Below are 24627 nucleotides of genomic sequence, written 5' to 3'. Positions count from 1 at the left end.
GGTGCCAATAGCCCCCCTCCCCCGTGGCAGTAAAGTAACAGTCCGGTATTTATAAAAAAAAACAAAAAACTTTTTTACTTACCTCCATGTCAGCGATGCGATGCGATGCAGGCCTCTTCTGGCCTCTTTTGCCACCAGCCTCTAGTGTTGAAGATTTGGTGCTCGTGTTCTTATTTAGCCTGTCTTTCAGAAAAGTTTATGATGGGATTCAAACCCATGACCTTTTGTATCAGAGGCAAAGCACTTACCCACACAGCTATGAGAGCTGTATAGCCAGTTACTTAAAAAATAAATAAAAAAATAAGACTTCTACTGTAGATAACTTTGATACCTAGTGTACATACACATGACAGTTGCCCCAACACACCCAGCTCTGCTACATCCATACACAGTGTGCTGGGGCAGCTGTCATGTGTATGTACACTAGGTATCAAAGTTATCTACAGTAGAAGTCTTATATATATATATATATATCTTTTTTTTTTAACTAACTGGCTATACAGCTCTCATAGCTGTGTGGGTAAATGCCTTGCCACTGATGTGAAAGGTCGCGAGTTCGAGGGAGAAACTTTTCTGAAAGACATGCTAAATGAGATTTAAATACACCAGGGTCTCGTAGCTCAGAGAGTGTGTTGCTGCGGCTGCTGCCTCAGCCTGTCAGCTGCGTGCCGCTCACTCTGTGACTGAGACAGTGAGGGCCGGGGGGCGGCCGGGCTGCTCGGCACACAGGCTCAGCGGGGTAAATGTAAGTTAGCAAGTTAATTGTTTGCCGCCCCCCCTTCTCTGCGCCCTCAAGCAGCCGCTTGGGCTGCCTTATGATAGAGCCGGCCCTGTATACAGTACAGTATACAAATGGCTAACAGTCAAGACCCCATCATGGCTCTACCAGCAAGAAGAAAGAAATATGAAGCCAGTTTAAAACTTAAAGTTGTAAACTTTGCCATGGAACATAATAACTGCGCTGCTGCAAGACAATATGGAGTAACAGAACAGATGGTTCGGGACTGGAAAGCAAATGAAAAAGCATTAAAGAGTGTGCCAAGGGGTAAGTGTGCATTAAGAAGAGGCACCGCACATTGGCCAGAACTCGAAAAACATGTAGCAGACATGGTGAATGAGCATCGCCAAAACGGTTATGTAGTGACACGAAATAAAATACGTTTGTTCGCACTTCAGTGGCCAAATCTAACCCAGATCACAGCCACAGATCTAAGGCCACTGTATCCTGGTGCACTAGATTCCTGGAAAGGCAGAATATGGTACTGAGGCAACAGACGAAAAGTGCACAACAATTACCTGCAGATCTTGATGCCAAAGTAAAATAGCGTTGGAGGGGTAGTCTTATACAGCGAGTATAGCCCAAATCCTATATTTTAGCTAGAAAAGTAGGGGGTCGTCTTATACGCCGGAAAATACAGTAATTTCCCTGTCACTTATAAAGTGCACGAGTATCTCACACCAAAAATGGGAATATGTCACCCACCGAACTAAGACGGATTAATTATTATATTTCTTTGCCGGGTGCAAAGCTGGTGTATAGCACTCACTATAGGTCACCAACAGAACAAATAGCCAGATGAGCTTCCTAACACTCTCCCTCGCTTCAGCTGCCTGCCCCTGTACTACTCAGAGCTGATGGGCGGTACTACACGTGATCCAGCTTGTATAGAGGCTGGGTCACATGATGCACCGGCCAATCACAGCCATGCCATTACTAGGCATGGCTGTGATGGCTTCTAAGTGCACACAGCTTAAAAGCTTGTTGATTGGCTGCCCTGCAGCCTTTCAACAAGCTTTATTAAATGCCCGAACACCGAACTCGAACCAGAACTTTTCTGGCAAAGTTCGGGTTCGGGTACCCAAAATCATAAAATTCGGTACGAACCCGAACTTTACAGTTTAGGTTCGCTGAACACTAATTACTGGTGCCTGTATAATCATATATTGTGACTATGAATAAAGCAGTGATATGTAGATGAGCTTTCTGAGCAGATCTCAGTGTGGTGAAGCTATAGTACATAGTGTATATGATATGTAGATGCTAGAACACAGCTCTGCCCTCAGCATGTCTTTCCTATACTTATAAGATATCACATATTACTGGTGTCTGTATAATCATATATTGTGTCTGTGAATAAAGCAGTGATATGTAGATGAGCTTTCTGAGCAGATCTCAATGTGGTGAAGCTATAGTACATAGTGTATATGATATGTAGATGCTAGAACACAGCTCTGCCCTCAGCATGTCTTTCCTATACTTATAAGATAACACATATTACTGGTGTCTGTATAATCATATATTGTGTCTGAATAAAGCAGTGATATGTAGATGAGCTTTCTGAGCAGATCTCAATGTGGTGAAGCTATAGTACATAGTGTATATGATATGGAGATGCTAGGACACAGCTCTGCCCTCAGCATGTCTTTCCTATACGTATAAGATATCACATATTACTGGTGTCTGTATAATCATATATTGTGACTATGAATAAAGCAGTGATATGTAGATGAGCTTTCTGAGCAGATCTCAATGTGGTGAAGCTACAGTACATAGTGTATATGATATGTAGATGCTAGAACACAGCTCTGCCCTCAGCATGTCTTTCCTATACGTATAAGATATCACATATTACTGGTGTCTGTATAATCATATATTGTGTCTGAATAAAGCAGTGATATGTAGATGAGCTTTCTGAGCAGATCTCAGTGTGGTGAAGCTATAGTACATAGTGTATATGATATGTAGATGCTAGGACACAGCTCTGCCCTCAGCATGTCATTCCTATACTTATAAGCTAACCCATATTACTGGTGTCTGTATGATCATATATTGTGTCTGTGAATAAAGCAGTGATATGTAGATGAGCTTTCTGAGCAGACCTCAGTGTGGTGAAGCTATAGTACATAGTGTATATGATATGTAGATGCTAGGACACAGCTCTGCCCTCAGCATGTCTTTCCTATACGTATAAGATAACACATATTACTGATGTCTGTATAATCATATATTGTGTCTGAATAAAGCAGTGATATGTAGATGAGCTTTCTGAGCCGATCTCAGTGTGGTGAAGCTATAGTACATAGTGTATATGATATGTAGATGCTAGGACACAGCTCTGCCCTCAGCATGTCTTTCCTATACGTATAAGATAACACATATTACTGGTGTCTGTATAATCATATATTGTGTCTGAATAAAGCAGTGATATGTAGATGAGCTTTCTGAGCAGATCTCAGTGTGGTGAAGCTATAGTACATAGTGTATATGATATGTAGATGCTAGGACACAGCTCTGCCCTCAGCATGTCTTTCCTATACGTATAAGATAACAGATATTACCGGTGTCTGTATGATCATATATTGTGTCTGAATAAAGCAGTGATATGTAGATGAGCTTTCTGAGCAGATCTCAGTGGAGATGCTAGGACACCGCTCTGCCCTCTATCCCTGTCAATCAATGGGAGGGGGTGTGTGCAGAGCCCCGCCTCTGAGTGCTTGAATTGCTCATTTGCATATGAATAAAATGTAGATATCTCTGCAGCTGTTTATCATACAGACAAAAGAAAGGTACAGTTTTAATCAGCATGATGAGCCCTAGCAGCCAGTGTGTCTGGTTTAATAGGGTTGATCCTGGTGACAGAGCTGCTTTAAATGCCACACAAGCTAAATATTTTCTTTTGTGTATATAGAGTTGGACCCCATGCACATGTCCGCATATTTGGTCTGCATCTGATCTGCATTTTATGCTACTCTGATACGGACTTAATCATTTCAATGGGACCGCAAAAAATGTGGACTGCACACTGTGTCCATTTGGCCAGCCTGCAAAAAAGATAGAACATGTTCTATATGTGTCTGTTTTGTGGACAAGAATAGGCATTTCTACCATAAGGCGGGATGCGTGGAACAGGAAAATTGCAGACAGCGCACATGGCTGGTATCTATTTTTTGTGGATCCGTGATTTGCACACCAGAAATCACATATGGTCAAGTGGTTTGTATAAGAAGGGTGAGAGTAACACATGATTTTTGCACATACCCAGGTGTGGTGCGTTAACCCCTTGATATCTGAGGCAGTGTTTAAAGGGCTTCTGTCACCCCCCGATGACGTCTTCTCTTTCGGGTTTAGAGGTGACGTCATCGGCGCAGGCGCACTGAGGAAGTGCTGAGGAAGCGAGCGTCCTTCTCTCAGAGCGCCTGTGCCGAATGAAGACACGTAAGGCGCAGGTGCGGGATTTGAATTGCAGACAGGGCCAGCCGGAGGAGGAGAGCGCTCGCTGGCCCTGTCAATCAACAGGAGGAGGGGGCTTTTTTTTGAAAGGCGGATGCGGCGGCTACCAGCAAGTAACCGCCCTACTTGCTGGAAGCAAGGTAATTATCATATTATAAAAGTGCGGTTTTTAAAGAAACTAAGCCACAGAAAAAGGTAAGAGCTCTATATATTGAATAATTGCACTATAAGGATTTTAATTAGCCCAAAAATTAAAAATGACTTTTGGGGGGTGACAGAAGCCCTTTAAGTAGGACATAATGTACCCTAAGGATCCTTTACAAACCTCCTCCAGTCATCACTGGATACCATGGCTGCATATGTGTCTGATACTAGGGCCACTTGTCCCCTTGTTGTACCTACCTTCAAAACCAGGGGTACTCTTACTGGACACAGTGAGACTGGAGTCCACGATGTAGCAGGCCCCATTTGTGTACTGGGTCTCAAAACAGTTGTGAGGAATAGCAGAGCCACATACCTGGAGGCAAACAGATTAAGTACTTAGGGTGATAAATTATATCTCTGGAGACGTTATTAATATGTAGAGTATAGAGCCAAACATGTTAGAATTGTGTCCATGTCCCAATATTTATGGACCTGACTGTACCGTCATATGGGTTTAAGTATGTACCGCATGTAAAGCTTCTGTTTTCCACCATTTGTGTGTGTCTCACTGTCTGCTTCTCAGTCACACAGCATATTAAGATAGGGGGCACAACAAGACCAGGCTTACTGCAATGGTGACAAAAAAAAAATGCACTGATCTACTGTATCCCTATAGTCCGTGGAGATGTTTTCCCTCTTCCATGGACAATGCTTCCAGCTGTTTTTTGTTCTTGCACTGCATCTTGATGGGATGTACATCCAGGGTCTGAAAGCTGGGGGTCAATTTATTTTAGATGCTCTTGAGTGGAATTACAGGCAGCAATGTCAACACAAAACAGCAAATCACCACCAACTGACAGCAATATAACCCCTAACCAGAACATCCCCACCGCCTGACAGCCATATAACCCCTAACAGGACATCCCCACCACCTGACAGCAATATAACCCCTAACCAGAACATCCCCACCACCTGACAGCCATATAACCCCTAACAGGACATCCCCACCACCTGAGAGCAATATAACCCCTAACCAGAACATCCCCACCGCCTGACAGCCATATAACCCCTAAAAGAACATCCCCACCACCTGAGAGCAATATAACCCCTAACCAGAACATCCCCACCACCTGACAGCCATATAACCCCTAACCAGAACATCCCCACCGCCTGACAGCCACATAACCCCTAACAGGACATCTCCACCAACTGACAGCAATACAACCCCTAACCAGAACATCTCCACCACCTGACAGCCATATAACCCCTAACAGGACATCCCCACCACCTGACAGCCATATAACCCCTAACAGGACATCCCCACCACCTGACAGCAATATAACCCCTAACCAGAACATCTCCACCACCTGACAGCAATATAACCCCTAACCAGAACATCTCCACCACCTGACAGCCATATAACCCCTAACCAGAACATCCCCACCACCTGACAGCCATATAACCCCTAACCAGAACATCCCCACCACCTGACAGCCATATAACCCCTAACCAGAACATCTTCACCACCTGACAGCAATACAACCCCTAACCAGGACATCCCCACCGCCTGACAGCAATATAACCCCTAACCAGAACATCTCCACCACCTGACAGCCATATAACCCCTAACAGGACATCCCCACCACCTGACAGCCATATAACCCCTAACAGGACATCACCACCACCTGACAGCCATATAACCCCTAACCAGAACATCTCCACCACCTGACAGCAATATAACCCCTAACCAGAACATCTTCACCACCTGACAGCAATATAACCCCTAACAGGACATCACCACCACCTGACAGCAATATAACCCCTAACCAGAACATCCCCACCACCTGAGAGCAATATAACCCCTAACAGGACATCCCCACCACCTTGTAGCAATATAACCCCTAACCAGAACATCTCCACCACCTGACAGCAATATAACCCCTAACCAGAACATCTCCACCACCTGACAGCAATATAACCCCTAACAGGACATCCCCACCACCTGACAGCCATATAACCCCTAACAGAACATCCCCACCACCTGACAGCAATATAACCCCTAACAGGACATCACCACCACCTGAGAGCAATATAACCCCTAACAGAACATCCCCACCACCTGACAGCAATATAACCCCTAACAGAACATCCCCACCACCTGACAGCAATATAACCTCTAACCAGAACATCTCCACCACCTGAGAGCAATATAACCCCTAACCAGAACATCTCCACCACCTGACAGCCATATAACCCCTAACCAGAACATCTCCACCACCTGACAGCAATATAACCTCTAACCAGAACATCTCCACCACCTGACAGCAATATAACCCCTAACCAGAACATCCCCACCACCTGAGAGCAATATAACCCCTAACCAGAACATCTCCACCACCTGACAGCAATATAACCCCTAACCAGAACATCCCCACCACCTGACAGCAATATAACCCCTAACCAGAACATCTCCACCACCTGACAGCAATATAACCCCTAACCAGAACATCCCCACCACCTGAGAGCCATATAACCCCTAACCAGAACATCTCCACCACCTGACAGCAATATAACCCCTAACCAGAACATCTCCACCACCTGACAGCAATATAACCCCTAACAGGACATCCCCACCACCTGACAGCCATATAACCCCTAACCAGAACATCCCCACCACCTGACAGCAATATAACCCCTAACCAGAACATCCCCATCACCTGAGAGCAATATAACCCCTAACCAGAACATCTCCACCACCTGACAGCAATATAACCCCTAACCAGAACATCCCCACCACCTGAGAGCAATATAACCCCTAACCAGAACATCTCCACCACCTGACAGCCATATAACCCCTAACCAGAACATCTCCACCACCTGACAGCAATATAACCCCTAACCAGAACATCCCCACCGCCTGACAGCCATATAACCCCTAACAGGACATCACCACCATTTGACAGCAATACAACCCATAACCAGAACATCTCCACCGCCTGACAGCCATATAACCCCTAACAGGACATCACCACCATTTGACAGCAATATAACCCCTAACCAGGACATCACCACCACCTGACAGCCATATAACCCCTAACAGGACATCACCACCACCTGACAGCCATATAACCCCTAACAGGACATCACCACCACCTGACAGCAATATAACCCCTAACCAGGACATCACCACCACCTGACAGCAATATAACCCCTAACCAGGACATCTCCACCACCTGACAGCAATATAACCCCCTAACCAGAACATCTCCACCACCTGACAGCAATACAACCCCTAACCAGGACATCCCCACCGCCTGACAGCCATATAACCCCTAACAGGACATCACCACTACCTGACAGCAATATAACCCCTAACCAGAACATCTCCACCACCTGACAGCAATATAACCCCTAACCAGAACATCCCCACCACCTGACAGCAATATAACCCCTAACCAGAACATCTCCACCACCTTGTAGCAATATAACCTCTAACCAGAACATCCCCACCACCTGACAGCAATATAACCCCTAACCAGAACATCTCCACCACCTTGTAGCAATATAACCTCTAACCAGAACATCTCCACCACCTGACAGCAATATAACCCCTAACCAGAACATCCCCACCGCCTGACAGCCATATAACCCCTAACCAGAACATCCCCACCACCTGACAGCAATATAACCCCTAACCAGAACATCTCCACCACCTGACAGCAATATAACCCCTAACCAGAACATCTCCACCACCTGACAGCAATATAACCCCTAACCAGAACATCCCCACCACCTGAGAGCAATATAACCCCTAACAGGACATCCCCACCACCTGACAGCAATATAACCCCTAACCAGAACATCTCCACCACCTGACAGCAATATAACCCCTAACCAGAACATCCCCACCACCTGAGAGCAATATAACCCCTAACAGGACATCCCCACCACCTGACAGCAATATAACCCCTAACCAGAACATCTCCACCACCTGACAGCAATATAACCCCTAACCAGAACATCTCCACCACCTGACAGCAATATAACCCCTAACCAGAACATCTCCACCACCTTGTAGCAATGTAACCCCTAACCAGAACATCCCCACCACCTGACAGCCATATAACCCCTAACAGGACATCCCCACCACCTGACAGCAATATAACCCCTAACCAGAACATCTCCACCACCTGACAGCAATATAACCCCTAACCAGAACATCTCCACCACCTGACAGCAATATAACCCCTAACCAGAACATCCCCACCACCTGAGAGCAATATAACCCCTAACAGGACATCCCCACCACCTGACAGCAATATAACCCCTAACCAGAACATCTCCACCACCTGACAGCAATATAACCCCTAACCAGAACATCTCCACCACCTGACAGCAATATAACCCCTAACCAGAACATCTCCACCACCTTGTAGCAATGTAACCCCTAACCAGAACATCCCCACCACCTGACAGCCATATAACCCCTAACAGGACATCCCCACCACCTGACAGCAATATAACCCCTAACCAGAACATCTCCACCACCTGACAGCCATATAACCCCTAACCAGAACATCCCCACCACCTGACAGCCATATAACCCCTAACCAGAACATCCCCACCACCTGAGAGCAATATAACCCCTAACAGAACATCCCCACCACCTGACAGCAATATAACCCCTAACAGAACATCCCCACCACCTGACAGCAATATAACCCCTAACAGAACATCCCCACCACCTGACAGCCATATAACCCCTAACAGGACATCACCACTACCTGACAGAAATATAACCCCTAACCAGAACATCCCCACCGCCTGACAGCCATATAACCCCTAACAGGACATCACCACTACCTGACAGCAATATAACCCCTAACCAGAACATCTCCACCACCTGAGAGCAATATAACCCCTAACCAGAACATCCCCACCACCAGACAGCCATATAACCCCTAACAGGACATCCCCACCACCTGACAGCCATATAACCCCTAACCAGAACATCTCCACCACCTGACAGCAATATAACCCCTAACAGGACATCCCCACCACCTGACAGCAATATAACCCCTAACCAGAACATCCCCACCGCCTGACAGCCATATAACCCCTAACCAGAACATCCCCACCACCTGACAGCCATATAACCCCTAACCAGAACATCCCCACCACCTGACAGCAATATAACCCCTAACCAGAACATCCCCACCACCTGAGAGCAATATAACCCCTAACCAGAACATCCCCACCACCTGAGAGCAATATAACCCCTAACCAGAACATCCCCACCACCTGACAGCCATATAACCCCTAACCAGAACATCTCCACCACCTGACAGCCATATAACCCCTAACAGGACATCACCACCACCTGACAGCCATATAACCCCTAACCAGAACATCTCCACCACCTGAGAGCAATATAACCCCTAACCAGAACATCACCACCACCTGACAGCCATATAACCCCTAACCAGAACATCCCCACCACCTGACAGCCATATAACCCCTAACAGGACATCCCCACCACCTGAGAGCAATATAACCCCTAACCAGAACATCTCCACCACCTGACAGCAATATAACCCCTAACAGGACATCCCCACCACCTGAGAGCAATATAACCCCTAACCAGAACATCTCCACCACCTGACAGCAATATAACCCCTAACCAGAACATCTCCACCACCTGAGAGCAATATAACCCCTAACCAGAACATCCCCACCACCTGACAGCAATATAACCCCTAACAGGACATCCCCACCACCTTGTAGCAATATAACCCCTAACCAGAACATCCCCACCACCTGACAGCAATATAACCCCTAACCAGAACATCTCCACCACCTGACAGCAATATAACCCCTAACCAGAACATCCCCACCACCTGACAGCCATATAACCCCTAACAGGACATCCCCACCACCTTGTAGCAATATAACCCCTAACCAGAACATCCCCACCACCTGACAGCAATATAACCCCTAACCAGAACATCTCCACCACCTGACAGCAATATAACCCCTAACCAGAACATCCCCACCACCTGACAGCAATATAACCCCTAACCAGAACATCTCCACCACCTGAGAGCAATATAACCCCTAACCAGAACATCTCCACCACCTGACAGCCATATAACCCCTAACCAGAACATCTTCACCACCTGACAGCAATACAACCCCTAACCAGGACATCCCCACCGCCTGACAGCCATATAACCCCTAACAGGACATCACCACCACCTGACAGCAATATAACCCCTAACAGAATATCCCCACCACCTGACAGCAATACAACCCCTAACCAGGACATCCCCACCGCCTGACAGCCATATAACCCCTAACAGGACATCACCACTACCTGACAGCAATATAACCCCTAACCAGAACATCTCCACCACCTTGTAGCAATATAACCCCTAACCAGAACATCTCCACCACCTGACAGCAATATAACCCCTAACCAGAACATCCCCACCACCTGACAGCAATATAACCCCTAACAGAACATCCCCACCACCTGACAGCCATATAACCCCTAACCAGAACATCCCCACCACCTGACAGCCATATAACCCCTAACCAGAACATCCCCACCACCTGACAGCAATATAACCCCTAACCAGAACATCTCCACCACCTTGTAGCAATATAACCTCTAACCAGAACATCTCCACCACCTGACAGCAATACAACCCCTAACCAGAACATCTCCACCACCTGACAGCCATATAACCCCTAACAGGACATCCCCACCACCTGACAGCAATATAACCCCTAACCAGAACATCTCCACCACCTGACAGCAATATAACCCCTAACAGAACATCCCCACCACCTGACAGCCATATAACCCCTAACAGGACATCACCACTACCTGACAGAAATATAACCCCTAACCAGAACATCCCCACCGCCTGACAGCCATATAACCCCTAACAGGACATCACCACTACCTGACAGCAATATAACCCCTAACCAGAACATCTCCACCACCTGAGAGCAATATAACCCCTAACCAGAACATCCCCACCACCTGACAGCCATATAACCCCTAACAGGACATCCCCACCACCTGACAGCCATATAACCCCTAACCAGAACATCTCCACCACCTGACAGCAATATAACCCCTAACAGGACATCCCCACCACCTGACAGCAATATAACCCCTAACCAGAACATCCCCACCGCCTGACAGCCATATAACCCCTAACCAGAACATCCCCACCACCTGACAGCCATATAACCCCTAACCAGAACATCCCCACCACCTGACAGCAATATAACCCCTAACCAGAACATCCCCACCACCTGAGAGCAATATAACCCCTAACCAGAACATCCCCACCACCTGAGAGCAATATAACCCCTAACCAGAACATCCCCACCACCTGACAGCCATATAACCCCTAACCAGAACATCTCCACCACCTGACAGCCATATAACCCCTAACAGGACATCACCACCACCTGACAGCCATATAACCCCTAACCAGAACATCTCCACCACCTGAGAGCAATATAACCCCTAACCAGAACATCACCACCACCTGACAGCCATATAACCCCTAACCAGAACATCCCCACCACCTGACAGCCATATAACCCCTAACAGGACATCCCCACCACCTGAGAGCAATATAACCCCTAACCAGAACATCTCCACCACCTGACAGCAATATAACCCCTAACAGGACATCCCCACCACCTGAGAGCAATATAACCCCTAACCAGAACATCTCCACCACCTGACAGCAATATAACCCCTAACAGGACATCCCCACCACCTGAGAGCAATATAACCCCTAACCAGAACATCTCCACCACCTGACAGCCATATAACCCCTAACCAGAACATCCCCACCACCTGACAGCCATATAACCCCTAACAGGACATCCCCACCACCTTGTAGCAATATAACCCCTAACCAGAACATCCCCACCACCTGACAGCAATATAACCCCTAACCAGAACATCTCCACCACCTGACAGCAATATAACCCCTAACCAGAACATCCCCACCACCTGACAGCAATATAACCCCTAACCAGAACATCTCCACCACCTGAGAGCAATATAACCCCTAACCAGAACATCTCCACCACCTGACAGCCATATAACCCCTAACCAGAACATCTTCACCACCTGACAGCAATACAACCCCTAACCAGGACATCCCCACCGCCTGACAGCCATATAACCCCTAACAGGACATCACCACTACCTGACAGCAATATAACCCCTAACAGAATATCCCCACCACCTGACAGCAATACAACCCCTAACCAGGACATCCCCACCGCCTGACAGCCATATAACCCCTAACAGGACATCACCACTACCTGACAGCAATATAACCCCTAACCAGAACATCTCCACCACCTTGTAGCAATATAACCCCTAACCAGAACATCTCCACCACCTGACAGCAATATAACCCCTAACCAGAACATCCCCACCACCTGACAGCAATATAACCCCTAACAGAACATCCCCACCACCTGACAGCCATATAACCCCTAACCAGAACATCCCCACCACCTGACAGCCATATAACCCCTAACCAGAACATCCCCACCACCTGACAGCAATATAACCCCTAACCAGAACATCTCCACCACCTTGTAGCAATATAACCTCTAACCAGAACATCTCCACCACCTGACAGCAATATAACCCCTAACCAGAACATCTCCACCACCTGACAGCCATATAACCCCTAACAGGACATCCCCACCACCTGACAGCAATATAACCCCTAACCAGAACATCTCCACCACCTGACAGCAATATAACCCCTAACCAGAACATCCCCACCACCTGACAGCAATATAACCCCTAACAGAACATCCCCACCACCTGACAGCCATATAACCCCTAACAGGACATCACCACTACCTGACAGAAATATAACCCCTAACCAGAACATCCCCACCGCCTGACAGCCATATAATCCCTAACAGGACATCACCACTACCTGACAGCAATATAACCCCTAACCAGAACATCTCCACCACCTGAGAGCAATATAACCCCTAACCAGAACATCCCCACCACCTGACAGCCATATAACCCCTAACAGGACATCCCCACCACCTGACAGCCATATAACCCCTAACCAGAACATCTCCACCACCTGACAGCAATATAACCCCTAACAGGACATCCCCACCACCTGACAGCAATATAACCCCTAACCAGAACATCCCCACCACCTGACAGCCATATAACCCCTAACCAGAACATCCCCACCACCTGACAGCCATATAACCCCTAACCAGAACATCCCCACCACCTGACAGCAATATAACCCCTAACCAGAACATCCCCACCACCTGAGAGCAATATAACCCCTAACCAGAACATCCCCACCACCTGAGAGCAATATAACCCCTAACCAGAACATCCCCACCACCTGACAGCCATATAACCCCTAACCAGAACATCTCCACCACCTGACAGCCATATAACCCCTAACAGGACATCACCACCACCTGACAGCCATATAACCCCTAACCAGAACATCTCCACCACCTGAGAGCAATATAACCCCTAACCAGAACATCACCACCACCTGACAGCCATATAACCCCTAACCAGAACATCCCCACCACCTGACAGCCATATAACCCCTAACAGGACATCCCCACCACCTGACAGCAATATAACCCCTAACCAGAACATCTCCACCACCTGACAGCAATATAACCCCTAACAGGACATCCCCACCACCTGAGAGCAATATAACCCCTAACCAGAACATCTCCACCACCTGACAGCAATATAACCCCTAACAGGACATCCCCACCACCTGAGAGCAATATAACCCCTAACCAGAACATCTCCACCACCTGACAGCCATATAACCCCTAACCAGAACATCCCCACCACCTGACAGCCATATAACCCCTAACAGGACATCCCCACCACCTTGTAGCAATATAACCCCTAACCAGAACATCCCCACCACCTGACAGCAATATAACCCCTAACCAGAACATCTCCACCACCTGACAGCAATATAACCCCTAACCAGAACATCCCCACCACCTGACAGCAATATAACCCCTAACCAGAACATCTCCACCACCTGAGAGCAATATAACCCCTAACCAGAACATCTCCACCACCTGACAGCCATATAACCCCTAACCAGAACATCTTCACCACCTGACAGCAATACAACCCCTAACCAGGACATCCCCACCGCCTGACAGCCATATAACCCCTAACAGGACATCACCACTACCTGACAGCAATATAACCCCTAACAGAACATCCCCACCACCTGACAGCAATACAACCCCTAACCAGGACATCCCCACCGCCTGACAGCCATATAACCCCTAACAGGACATCACCACTACCTGACAGCAATATAACCCCTAACCAGAACATCCCCACCACCTGACAGCAATATAACCCCTAACCAGAACATCTCCACCACCTTGTAGCAATATAACCCCTAACCAGAACATCTCCACCACCTGACAGCAATATAACCCCTAACCAGAACATCCCCACCACCTGACAGCAATATAACCCCTAACAGAACATCCCCACCACCTGACAGCCATATAACCCCTAACCAGAACATCTCCACCACCTGACAGCCATATAACCCCTAACAGGACATCACCACTACCTGACAGAAATATAACCCCTAACAGAACATCACCACCACCTGACAGCCATATAACCCCTAACAGGACATCACCACTACCTGACAGAAATATAACCCCTAACCAGAACATCCCCACCACCTGAGAGCAATATAACCCCTAACAGGACATCCCCACCACCTGAGAGCAATATAACCCCTAACAGAACATCCCCACCACCTGACAGCAATATAACCCCTAACCAGAACATCCCCACCACCTGACAGCAATATAACCCCTAACCAGAACATCCCCACCACCTGAGAGCAATATAACCCCTAACCAGAACATCCCCACCACCTGACAGCAATATAACCCCTAACCAGAACATCCCCACCACCTGACAGCAATATAACCCCTCCTAGCCAGAACATCTCCACCACCTGACAGCAATATAACCCCTAACCAGAACATCACCACTACCTGACAGCAATATAACCCCTAACCAGAACATCCCCACCGCCTGACAGCCATATAACCCCTAACCAGAACATCCCCACCACCTGACAGCAATATAACCCCTAACCAGAACATCCCCACCACCTGACAGCAATATAACCCCTAACCAGAACATCTCCACCACCTGACAGCAATATAACCCCTAACCAGAACATCCCCACCACCTGACAGCAATATAACCCCTAACCAGAACATCCCCACCACCTGAGAGCAATATAACCCCTAACCAGAACATCCCCACCACCTGACAGCAATATAACCCCTAACCAGAACATCCCCACCACCTGACAGCAATATAACCCCTAACCAGAACATCCCCACCACCTGACAGCAATATAACCCCTAACCAGAACATCTCCACCACCTGACAGCCATATAACCCCTAACCAGAACATCACCACCACCTGACAGCCATATAACCCCTAACCAGAACATCCCCACCACCTGACAGCAATATAACCCCTAACCAGAACATCTCCACCACCTGACAGCAACATAACCCCTAACCAGAACATCTCCACCACCTGACAGCAATATAACCCCTAACCAGAACATCCCCACCACCTGACAGCAATATAACCCCTAACCAGAACATCTCCACCACCTGAGAGCAATATAACCCCTAACCAGAACATCTCCACCACCTGACAGCCATATAACCCCTAACCAGAACATCTTCACCACCTGACAGCAATACAACCCCTAACCAGGACATCCCCACCGCCTGACAGCCATATAACCCCTAACAGGACATCACCACTACCTGACAGCAATATAACCCCTAACAGAACATCCCCACCACCTGACAGCAATACAACCCCTAACCAGGACATCCCCACCGCCTGACAGCCATATAACCCCTAACAGGACATCACCACTACCTGACAGCAATATAACCCCTAACCAGAACATCCCCACCACCTGACAGCAATATAACCCCTAACCAGAACATCTCCACCACCTTGTAGCAATATAACCCCTAACCAGAACATCTCCACCACCTGACAGCAATATAACCCCTAACCAGAACATCCCCACCACCTGACAGCAATATAACCCCTAACAGAACATCCCCACCACCTGACAGCCATATAACCCCTAACCAGAACATCTCCACCACCTGACAGCCATATAACCCCTAACAGGACATCACCACTACCTGACAGAAATATAACCCCTAACAGAACATCACCACCACCTGACAGCCATATAACCCCTAACAGGACATCACCACTACCTGACAGAAATATAACCCCTAACCAGAACATCCCCACCACCTGAGAGCAATATAACCCCTAACAGGACATCCCCACCACCTGAGAGCAATATAACCCCTAACAGAACATCCCCACCACCTGACAGCAATATAACCCCTAACCAGAACATCCCCACCACCTGACAGCAATATAACCCCTAACCAGAACATCCCCACCACCTGAGAGCAATATAACCCCTAACCAGAACATCCCCACCACCTGACAGCAATATAACCCCTAACCAGAACATCCCCACCACCTGACAGCAATATAACCCCTCCTAGCCAGAACATCTCCACCACCTGACAGCAATATAACCCCTAACCAGAACATCACCACTACCTGACAGCAATATAACCCCTAACCAGAACATCCCCACCGCCTGACAGCCATATAACCCCTAACCAGAACATCCCCACCACCTGACAGCAATATAACCCCTAACCAGAACATCCCCACCACCTGACAGCAATATAACCCCTAACCAGAACATCTCCACCACCTGACAGCAATATAACCCCTAACCAGAACATCCCCACCACCTGACAGCAATATAACCCCTAACCAGAACATCCCCACCACCTGAGAGCAATATAACCCCTAACCAGAACATCCCCACCACCTGACAGCAATATAACCCCTAACCAGAACATCCCCACCACCTGACAGCAATATAACCCCTAACCAGAACATCCCCACCACCTGACAGCAATATAACCCCTAACCAGAACATCTCCACCACCTGACAGCCATATAACCCCTAACCAGAACATCACCACCACCTGACAGCCATATAACCCCTAACCAGAACATCCCCACCACCTGACAGCAATATAACCCCTAACCAGAACATCTCCACCACCTGACAGCAACATAACCCCTAACCAGAACATCTCCACCACCTGACAGCCATATAACCCCTAACAGGACATCACCACTACCTGACAGCAATATAACCCCTAACCAGAACATCCCCACCGCCTGACAGCAATATAACCCCTAACCAGAACATCCCCACCACCTGACAGCCATATAACCCCTAACCAGAACATCCCCACCGCCTGACAGCAATATAACCCCTAACCAGAACATCCCCACCACCTGACAGCAATATAACCCCTAACCAGAACATCCCCACCGCCTGACAGCCATATAACCCCTAACAGGACATCCCCACCACCTGACAGCAATATAACCCCTAACCAGAACATCCCCACCACCTGACAGCAATATAACCCCTAACCAGAACATCTCCACCACCTGACAGCAATATAACCCCTAACCAGAACATCCCCACCACCTGACAGCCATATAACCCCTAACAGGACATCACCACCACCTGACAGCAATATAACCCCTAACAGAACATCCCCACCACCTGACAGCAATATAACCCCTAACCAGAACATCCCCACCACCTGACAGCCATATAACCCCTAACCAGAACATCTCCACCACCTGAGAGCAATATAACCCCTAACCAGAACATCCCCACCACCTGACAGCAATATAACCCCTAACCAGAACATCCCCACCACCTGACAGCCATATAACCCCTAACCAGAACATCTCCACCACCTGAGAGCAATATAACCCCTAACCAGAACATCTCCACCACCTGACAGCAATACAACCCCTAACCAGAACATCCCCACCACCTGACAGCAATATAACCCCTAACCAGAACATCTCCACCACCTGACAGCAATATAACCCCTAACCAGAACATCTCCACCACCTGACAGCAATATAACCCCTAACCAGAACATCCCCACCACCTGAGAGCAATATAACCCCTAACAGGACATCCCCACCACCTGACAGCAATATAACCCCTAACCAGAACATCTCCACCACCTGACAGCCATATAACCCCTAACAGGACATCACCACCACCTGACAGCAATATAACCCCTAACCAGAACATCTCCACCACCTGACAGCAATATAACCCCTAACCAGAACATCCCCACCACCTGACAGCCATATAACCCCTAACCAGAACATCTCCACCACCTGACAGCCATATAACCCCTAACCAGAACATCTCCACCACCTGACAGCAATATAACCCCTAACCAGAACATCTCCACCACCTGAGAGCAATATAACCCCTAACAGGACATCCCCACCACCTGACAGCCATATAACCCCTAACCAGAACATCTCCACCACCTTGTAGCAATGTAGCTCTAAACCAGAATGCACTTATGCTGTAGGTATTGGGGGTCATTTACTAAGACCGGCACCTTCAGTAGTCTGTATGCCAGGTGGAAAAACTACTCCAGCCTGCTTAGAGACATCCTTAAGCATCTTGTGTTCTGAGGCTATACCTCTTATATTGTATGGGCTGAAACATTGCCAGGGAATAAACGGGTTATCACCTTTTACCACATTTGGAGTGCTGCCTATTTTTGGGATATACTACACTTAAGGAAAGGCTGTCCACCTTTCCACAGGATTTGCACCCGAACTTTTTCTTTCACTGTGCTACTGTTACTCTTTGGTATGTATATATATATATATATATTTTAATTTTTTTTTATTTTGTGGCCCTCTTTAATGGTCGCCTCCTGCACTGTACCCTCAGAAGTCGTGAGAGCTTGATGCAGGTCCTAGGACGATATTTTGGCTTTTTAGGGAAGTCTTCAATCACCTTATGTTCTTTGGCACCTTGCACCCTTATGTATATGTAATGTGTGGCCCTCTCTCTAATGTATGAGTCGTGCACTTCAGTCACGTCAGTAGTGGTGTCAGCTTCCAGAAGGTCCTTGGATTATGTTGGGGCTTCCTGCTGATCATGCAGTAATGGCTCTTTATCTTCTGTGTGTCTGAGGAGCAGATCCTGAGATATCAAGAGATGGGATACATAACAACGGGTTCCCATCTTGTAAATCTCAACAACAAAGGAAGAATCAAATGTATTGTCTGTGCATGCCGGAGATGGACCTATACCATCACTACTGGAAAAGTGGTCACACGTACAAGACAACGGTTGGACATAGGATCCACTTCCAGAGTCAGCCCAAGGTGAGAGGTGCTGTCTATATCTACAATATAAAGAGAAAGGGCATCATGAGAGGCTTTCTGGTAGTATAACAACACAACTCTACACCTATATATCCATCACCTGTATAAACCATTATGCACTCATATCTATCACCCATATCCACGATACCCTCATATATCCACTACTATCCATCACCCATATACTCTACTATAGCCTCATATATCCATCACCCATATACTCTACTATAGCCTCATATATCCATCACCCATATACTACTATACCCTCATATATCCATCACCCATATACTACTATACCCTCATATACTCTACTATACCCTCATATATCCATCACTCATATATACTACTATACCCTCATATATCCATCACTCACATATACTACTATACCCTCATATATCCATCACCCATATACACTACTATACCCCCATATATCAATCACCAATATACATTACTATACTTTCATATATCCATCACTCATATACACTACTATATCCTCATATATACATCACTCATATATACTACTATACCCTCATATCCACTACTATCCATCACCCATATACTCTACTACAGCCTCATACATCCATCACTCATATACACTACTATACTTTCATATATCCATCATCTATATACACTGCTATACACTCACATATACATCACCCATATCCATGATACCATCATATTCATCACCCATAAACACTATATACTCACATATCTATTATCTATATAAACTAATATACACTCATATAGATCACCAATATCCACGAAACCATCATATATCCATCACTCATATATACTACTATACCCTCATATATCCACTCATATACACTACTATACCCTCATTATCCACTCATATACACTACTATACCCTCATATCCATCACTCATATATACTACTATACCCTCATATATCTGTCACCCATATACACTACTATACCCTCAAATATCCACTATCTATATACTCTACTATACCCTCATATATCCATCACTCATATACACTACTATACCCTCATATATCCATCACCTATACACTCTACTATACCCTCATATCTACTCATATACTGTACACTACTATACCCTCATATATCCGTCACCCATATACAATACCCTCATATATCCATCACCCATATACACTACTATACCCTCATATATCCACTCATATACACTACTATACACTCATATATCAATCATCTATATACTCTACTATACTCTCATATATCCATTACCCATATACACTACTAAACCCTCATATCCATCACTATACCCTCATATATCCAATCACCCATATCCACTACTATACCCCCATATATCCATCACCCATATACACTACTATACCCTCATATATCCATCACCCATATACACTACTATACCCTCATATATCCATCACCCATATACACTACTATACCCTCATATATCCATCACCCATATACACTACTATACTCTCATATATCCATCACCCATATACACTACTATACCCTCATATATCCATCACCCATATACACTACTATACCCTCATATATCCATCACCCATATACACTACTATACCCTCATATATCCATCACCCATATACACTACTATACCCTCATATATCCATCACCCATATACACTACTATACCCCCATATATCCATCACCCATATACACTACTATACCCTCATATATCCATCACCCATATACACTACTATACCCTCATATATCCATCACCCATATACACTACTATACCCTCATATATCCATCACCCATATACACTACTATACCCTCATATATCCATCACCCATATACACTACTATACCCTCATATACTCTACTATACCCTCATATATCCAATCACCCATATACACTACTATACCCCCATATATCCATCACCCATATCCACTACTATACCCCCATATATCCATCACCCATATACACTACTATACCCTCATATATCCATCACCCATATACACTACTATACCCTCATATATCCACTCATATACACTACTATACACTCATATATCAATCATCTATATACTCTACTATACTCTCATATATCCATCACCCATATACACTACTATACCCCCATATATCCATCACCCATATACACTACTATACCCTCATATATCCAATCACCCATATCCACTACTATACCCCCATATATCCATCACCCATATACACTACTATACCCTCATATATCCATCACCCATATACACTACTATACCCTCATATATCCACTCATATACACTACTATACACTCATATATCAATCATCTATATACTCTACTATACTCTCATATATCCATTACCCATATACACTACTAAACCCTCATATCCATCACTATACCCTCATATATCCAATCACCCATATCCACTACTATACCCCCATATATCCATCACCCATATACACTACTATACCCTCATATATCCATCACCCATATACACTACTATACCCTCATATATCCATCACTCATATACTTTACTATACCCTCATATATCCATCACCCATATACACTACTATACCCTCATATATCCATCACCCATATACACTACTATACCCTCATATATCCATCACCCATATCCACTACTATACCCCCATATATCCATCACCCATATACACTACTATACCCTCATATATCCATCACCCATATACACTACTATACCCTCATATGTCCATCACCCATATCCACTACTATACCCTCATATATCCATCACCCATATACACTACTATACCCTCATATATCCATCACCCATATACACTACTATACCCTCATATATCCATCACCCATATACACTACTATACCCTCATATATCCATCACCCATATACACTACTATACCCTCATATATCCATCACCCATATACACTACTATACCCTCATATATCCATCACCCATATACACTACTATACCCTCATATATCCATCACCCATATCCACTACTATACCCCCATATATCCATCACCCATATACACTACTATACCCTCATATATCCATCACCCATATACACTACTATACCCTCATATATCCATCACCCATATACACTACTATACCCTCATATATCCATCACCCATATCCACTACTACACTGCGTGCAGAATTATTAGGCAAATGAGTATTTTGACCACATCATCCTCTTTATGCATGTTGTCTTACTCCAAGCTGTATAGGCTCGAAAGCCTACTACCAATTAAGCATATTAGGTGATGTGCATCTCTGTAATGAGAAGGGGTGTGGTCTAATGACATCAACACCCTATATTAGGTGTGCATAATTATTAGGCAACTTCCTTTCCTTTGGCAAAATGGGTCAAAAGAAGGACTTGACAGGCTCAGAAAAGTCAAAAATAGTGAGATATCTTGCAGAGGGATGCAGCACTCTTAAAATTGCAAAGCTTCTGAAGCGTGATCATCGAACAATCAAGCGTTTCATTCAAAATAGTCAACAGGGTCGCAAGAAGCGTGTGGAAAAACCAAGGCGCAAAATAACTGCCCATGAACTGAGAAAAGTCAAGCGTGCAGCTGCCAAGATACCACTTGCCACCAGTTTGGCCATATTTCAGAGCTGCAACATCACTGGAGTGCCCAAAAGCACAAGGTGTGCAATACTCAGAGACATGGCCAAGGTAAGAAAGGCTGAAAGACGACCACCACTGAACAAGACACACAAGCTGAAACGTCAAGACTGGGCCAAGAAATATCTCAAGACTGATTTTTCTAAGGTTTTATGGACTGATGAAATGAGAGTGAGTCTTGATGGGCCAGATGGATGGGCCCGTGGCTGGATTGGTAAAGGGCAGAGAGCTCCAGTCCGACTCAGACGCCAGCAAGGTGGAGGTGGAGTACTGGTTTGGGCTGGTATCATCAAGGATGAGCTTGTGGCGCCTTTTCGGGTTGAGGATGGAGTCAAGCTCAACTCCCAGTCCTACTGCCAGTTTCTGGAAGACACCTTCTTCAAGCAGTGGTACAAGAAGAAGTCTGCATCCTTCAAGAAAAACATGATTTTCATGCAGGACAATGCTCCATCACACGCGTCCAAGTACTCCACAGCGTGGCTGGCAAGAAAGGGTATAAAAGAAGAAAATCTAATGACATGGCCTCCTTGTTCACCTGATCTGAACCCCATTGAGAACCTGTGGTCCATCATCAAATGTGAGATTTACAAGGAGGGAAAACAGTACACCTCTCTGAACAGTGTCTGGGAGGCTGTGGTTGCTGCTGCACGCAATAAATAATTGAAATGGGTATATATTTTTTTGTTAAGTTGCCTAATAATTATGCACAGTAATAGTCACCTGCACACACAGATATCCCCCTAAAATAGCTAAAACTAAAAGCAAACTAAAAACTACTTCCAAAAATATTCAGCTTTGATATTAATGAGTTTTTTGGGTTCATTGAGAACATAGTTGTTGTTCAATAATAAAATTAATCCTCAAAAATACAACTTGCCTAATAATTCTGCACTCCCTGTATACCCTCATATATCCATCACCCATATTCACTACTATACCCTCATACAGTCCTGATCAAAAGTTTAAGACCACTTGATAAATGGCAGACAATCCTATGTATCATGGCTGGATCTTCACAAGGTTCCAAGTGGAGCTTCAACATGCAACAAGAAGAAATGGGAGTGAGACAGAACATTTTTTGAGCATTCAATTTAATGAAAACAACGAATAAACTGAAACAGGCTGTTTTTCAGCTGATCAAAAGTTGAGGACCACACCTCCAAAAAAACTAAACCCCCCCCCCCCAAAACAGAAATCCAACCTCCAAACATGAGCTCAGTAATGAGTAGCTCCGCCGTTATTGTTTCGGCATGCTTGATGCAAGCGTTTCCATGAGGTGATCTGGAACATTTCTCCAAGT

The 24627-nt window shown here is 45.8% G+C and overlaps 2 protein-coding genes across 3 annotated transcripts in view; both read right to left on the bottom strand.

Annotated features, from left to right (window-relative positions):
* LOC121008516 (TBC1 domain family member 10B-like) overlaps positions 1–24627 on the bottom strand; it is a 959042-nt gene that overhangs the window by 840266 nt on the left and 94149 nt on the right. The window lies entirely within an intron of this gene.
* Positions 1–24627, bottom strand: part of LOC121008517 (integrin alpha-L-like) — a 163085-nt gene that overhangs the window by 115986 nt on the left and 22472 nt on the right. For both annotated transcript variants that reach the window (XM_040441123.1, XM_040441124.1), the window contains exons 4-5: positions 19753–19817; positions 4634–4748 (exon numbers count right to left, since the gene is read on the bottom strand). In XM_040441123.1, the coding sequence (XP_040297057.1) occupies positions 4634–4748; positions 19753–19817 (180 nt within the window). The remainder of the gene's footprint in view (positions 1–4633; positions 4749–19752; positions 19818–24627) is intronic.

Source organism: Bufo bufo, chromosome 7, assembly GCF_905171765.1.
Source record: "Bufo bufo chromosome 7, aBufBuf1.1, whole genome shotgun sequence".
Taxonomy (NCBI): Eukaryota; Metazoa; Chordata; class Amphibia; order Anura; family Bufonidae; genus Bufo; species Bufo bufo.
Note: the sequence above shows the minus strand (reverse complement) of the source record. Positions and strands in the feature narration are given on the sequence as shown.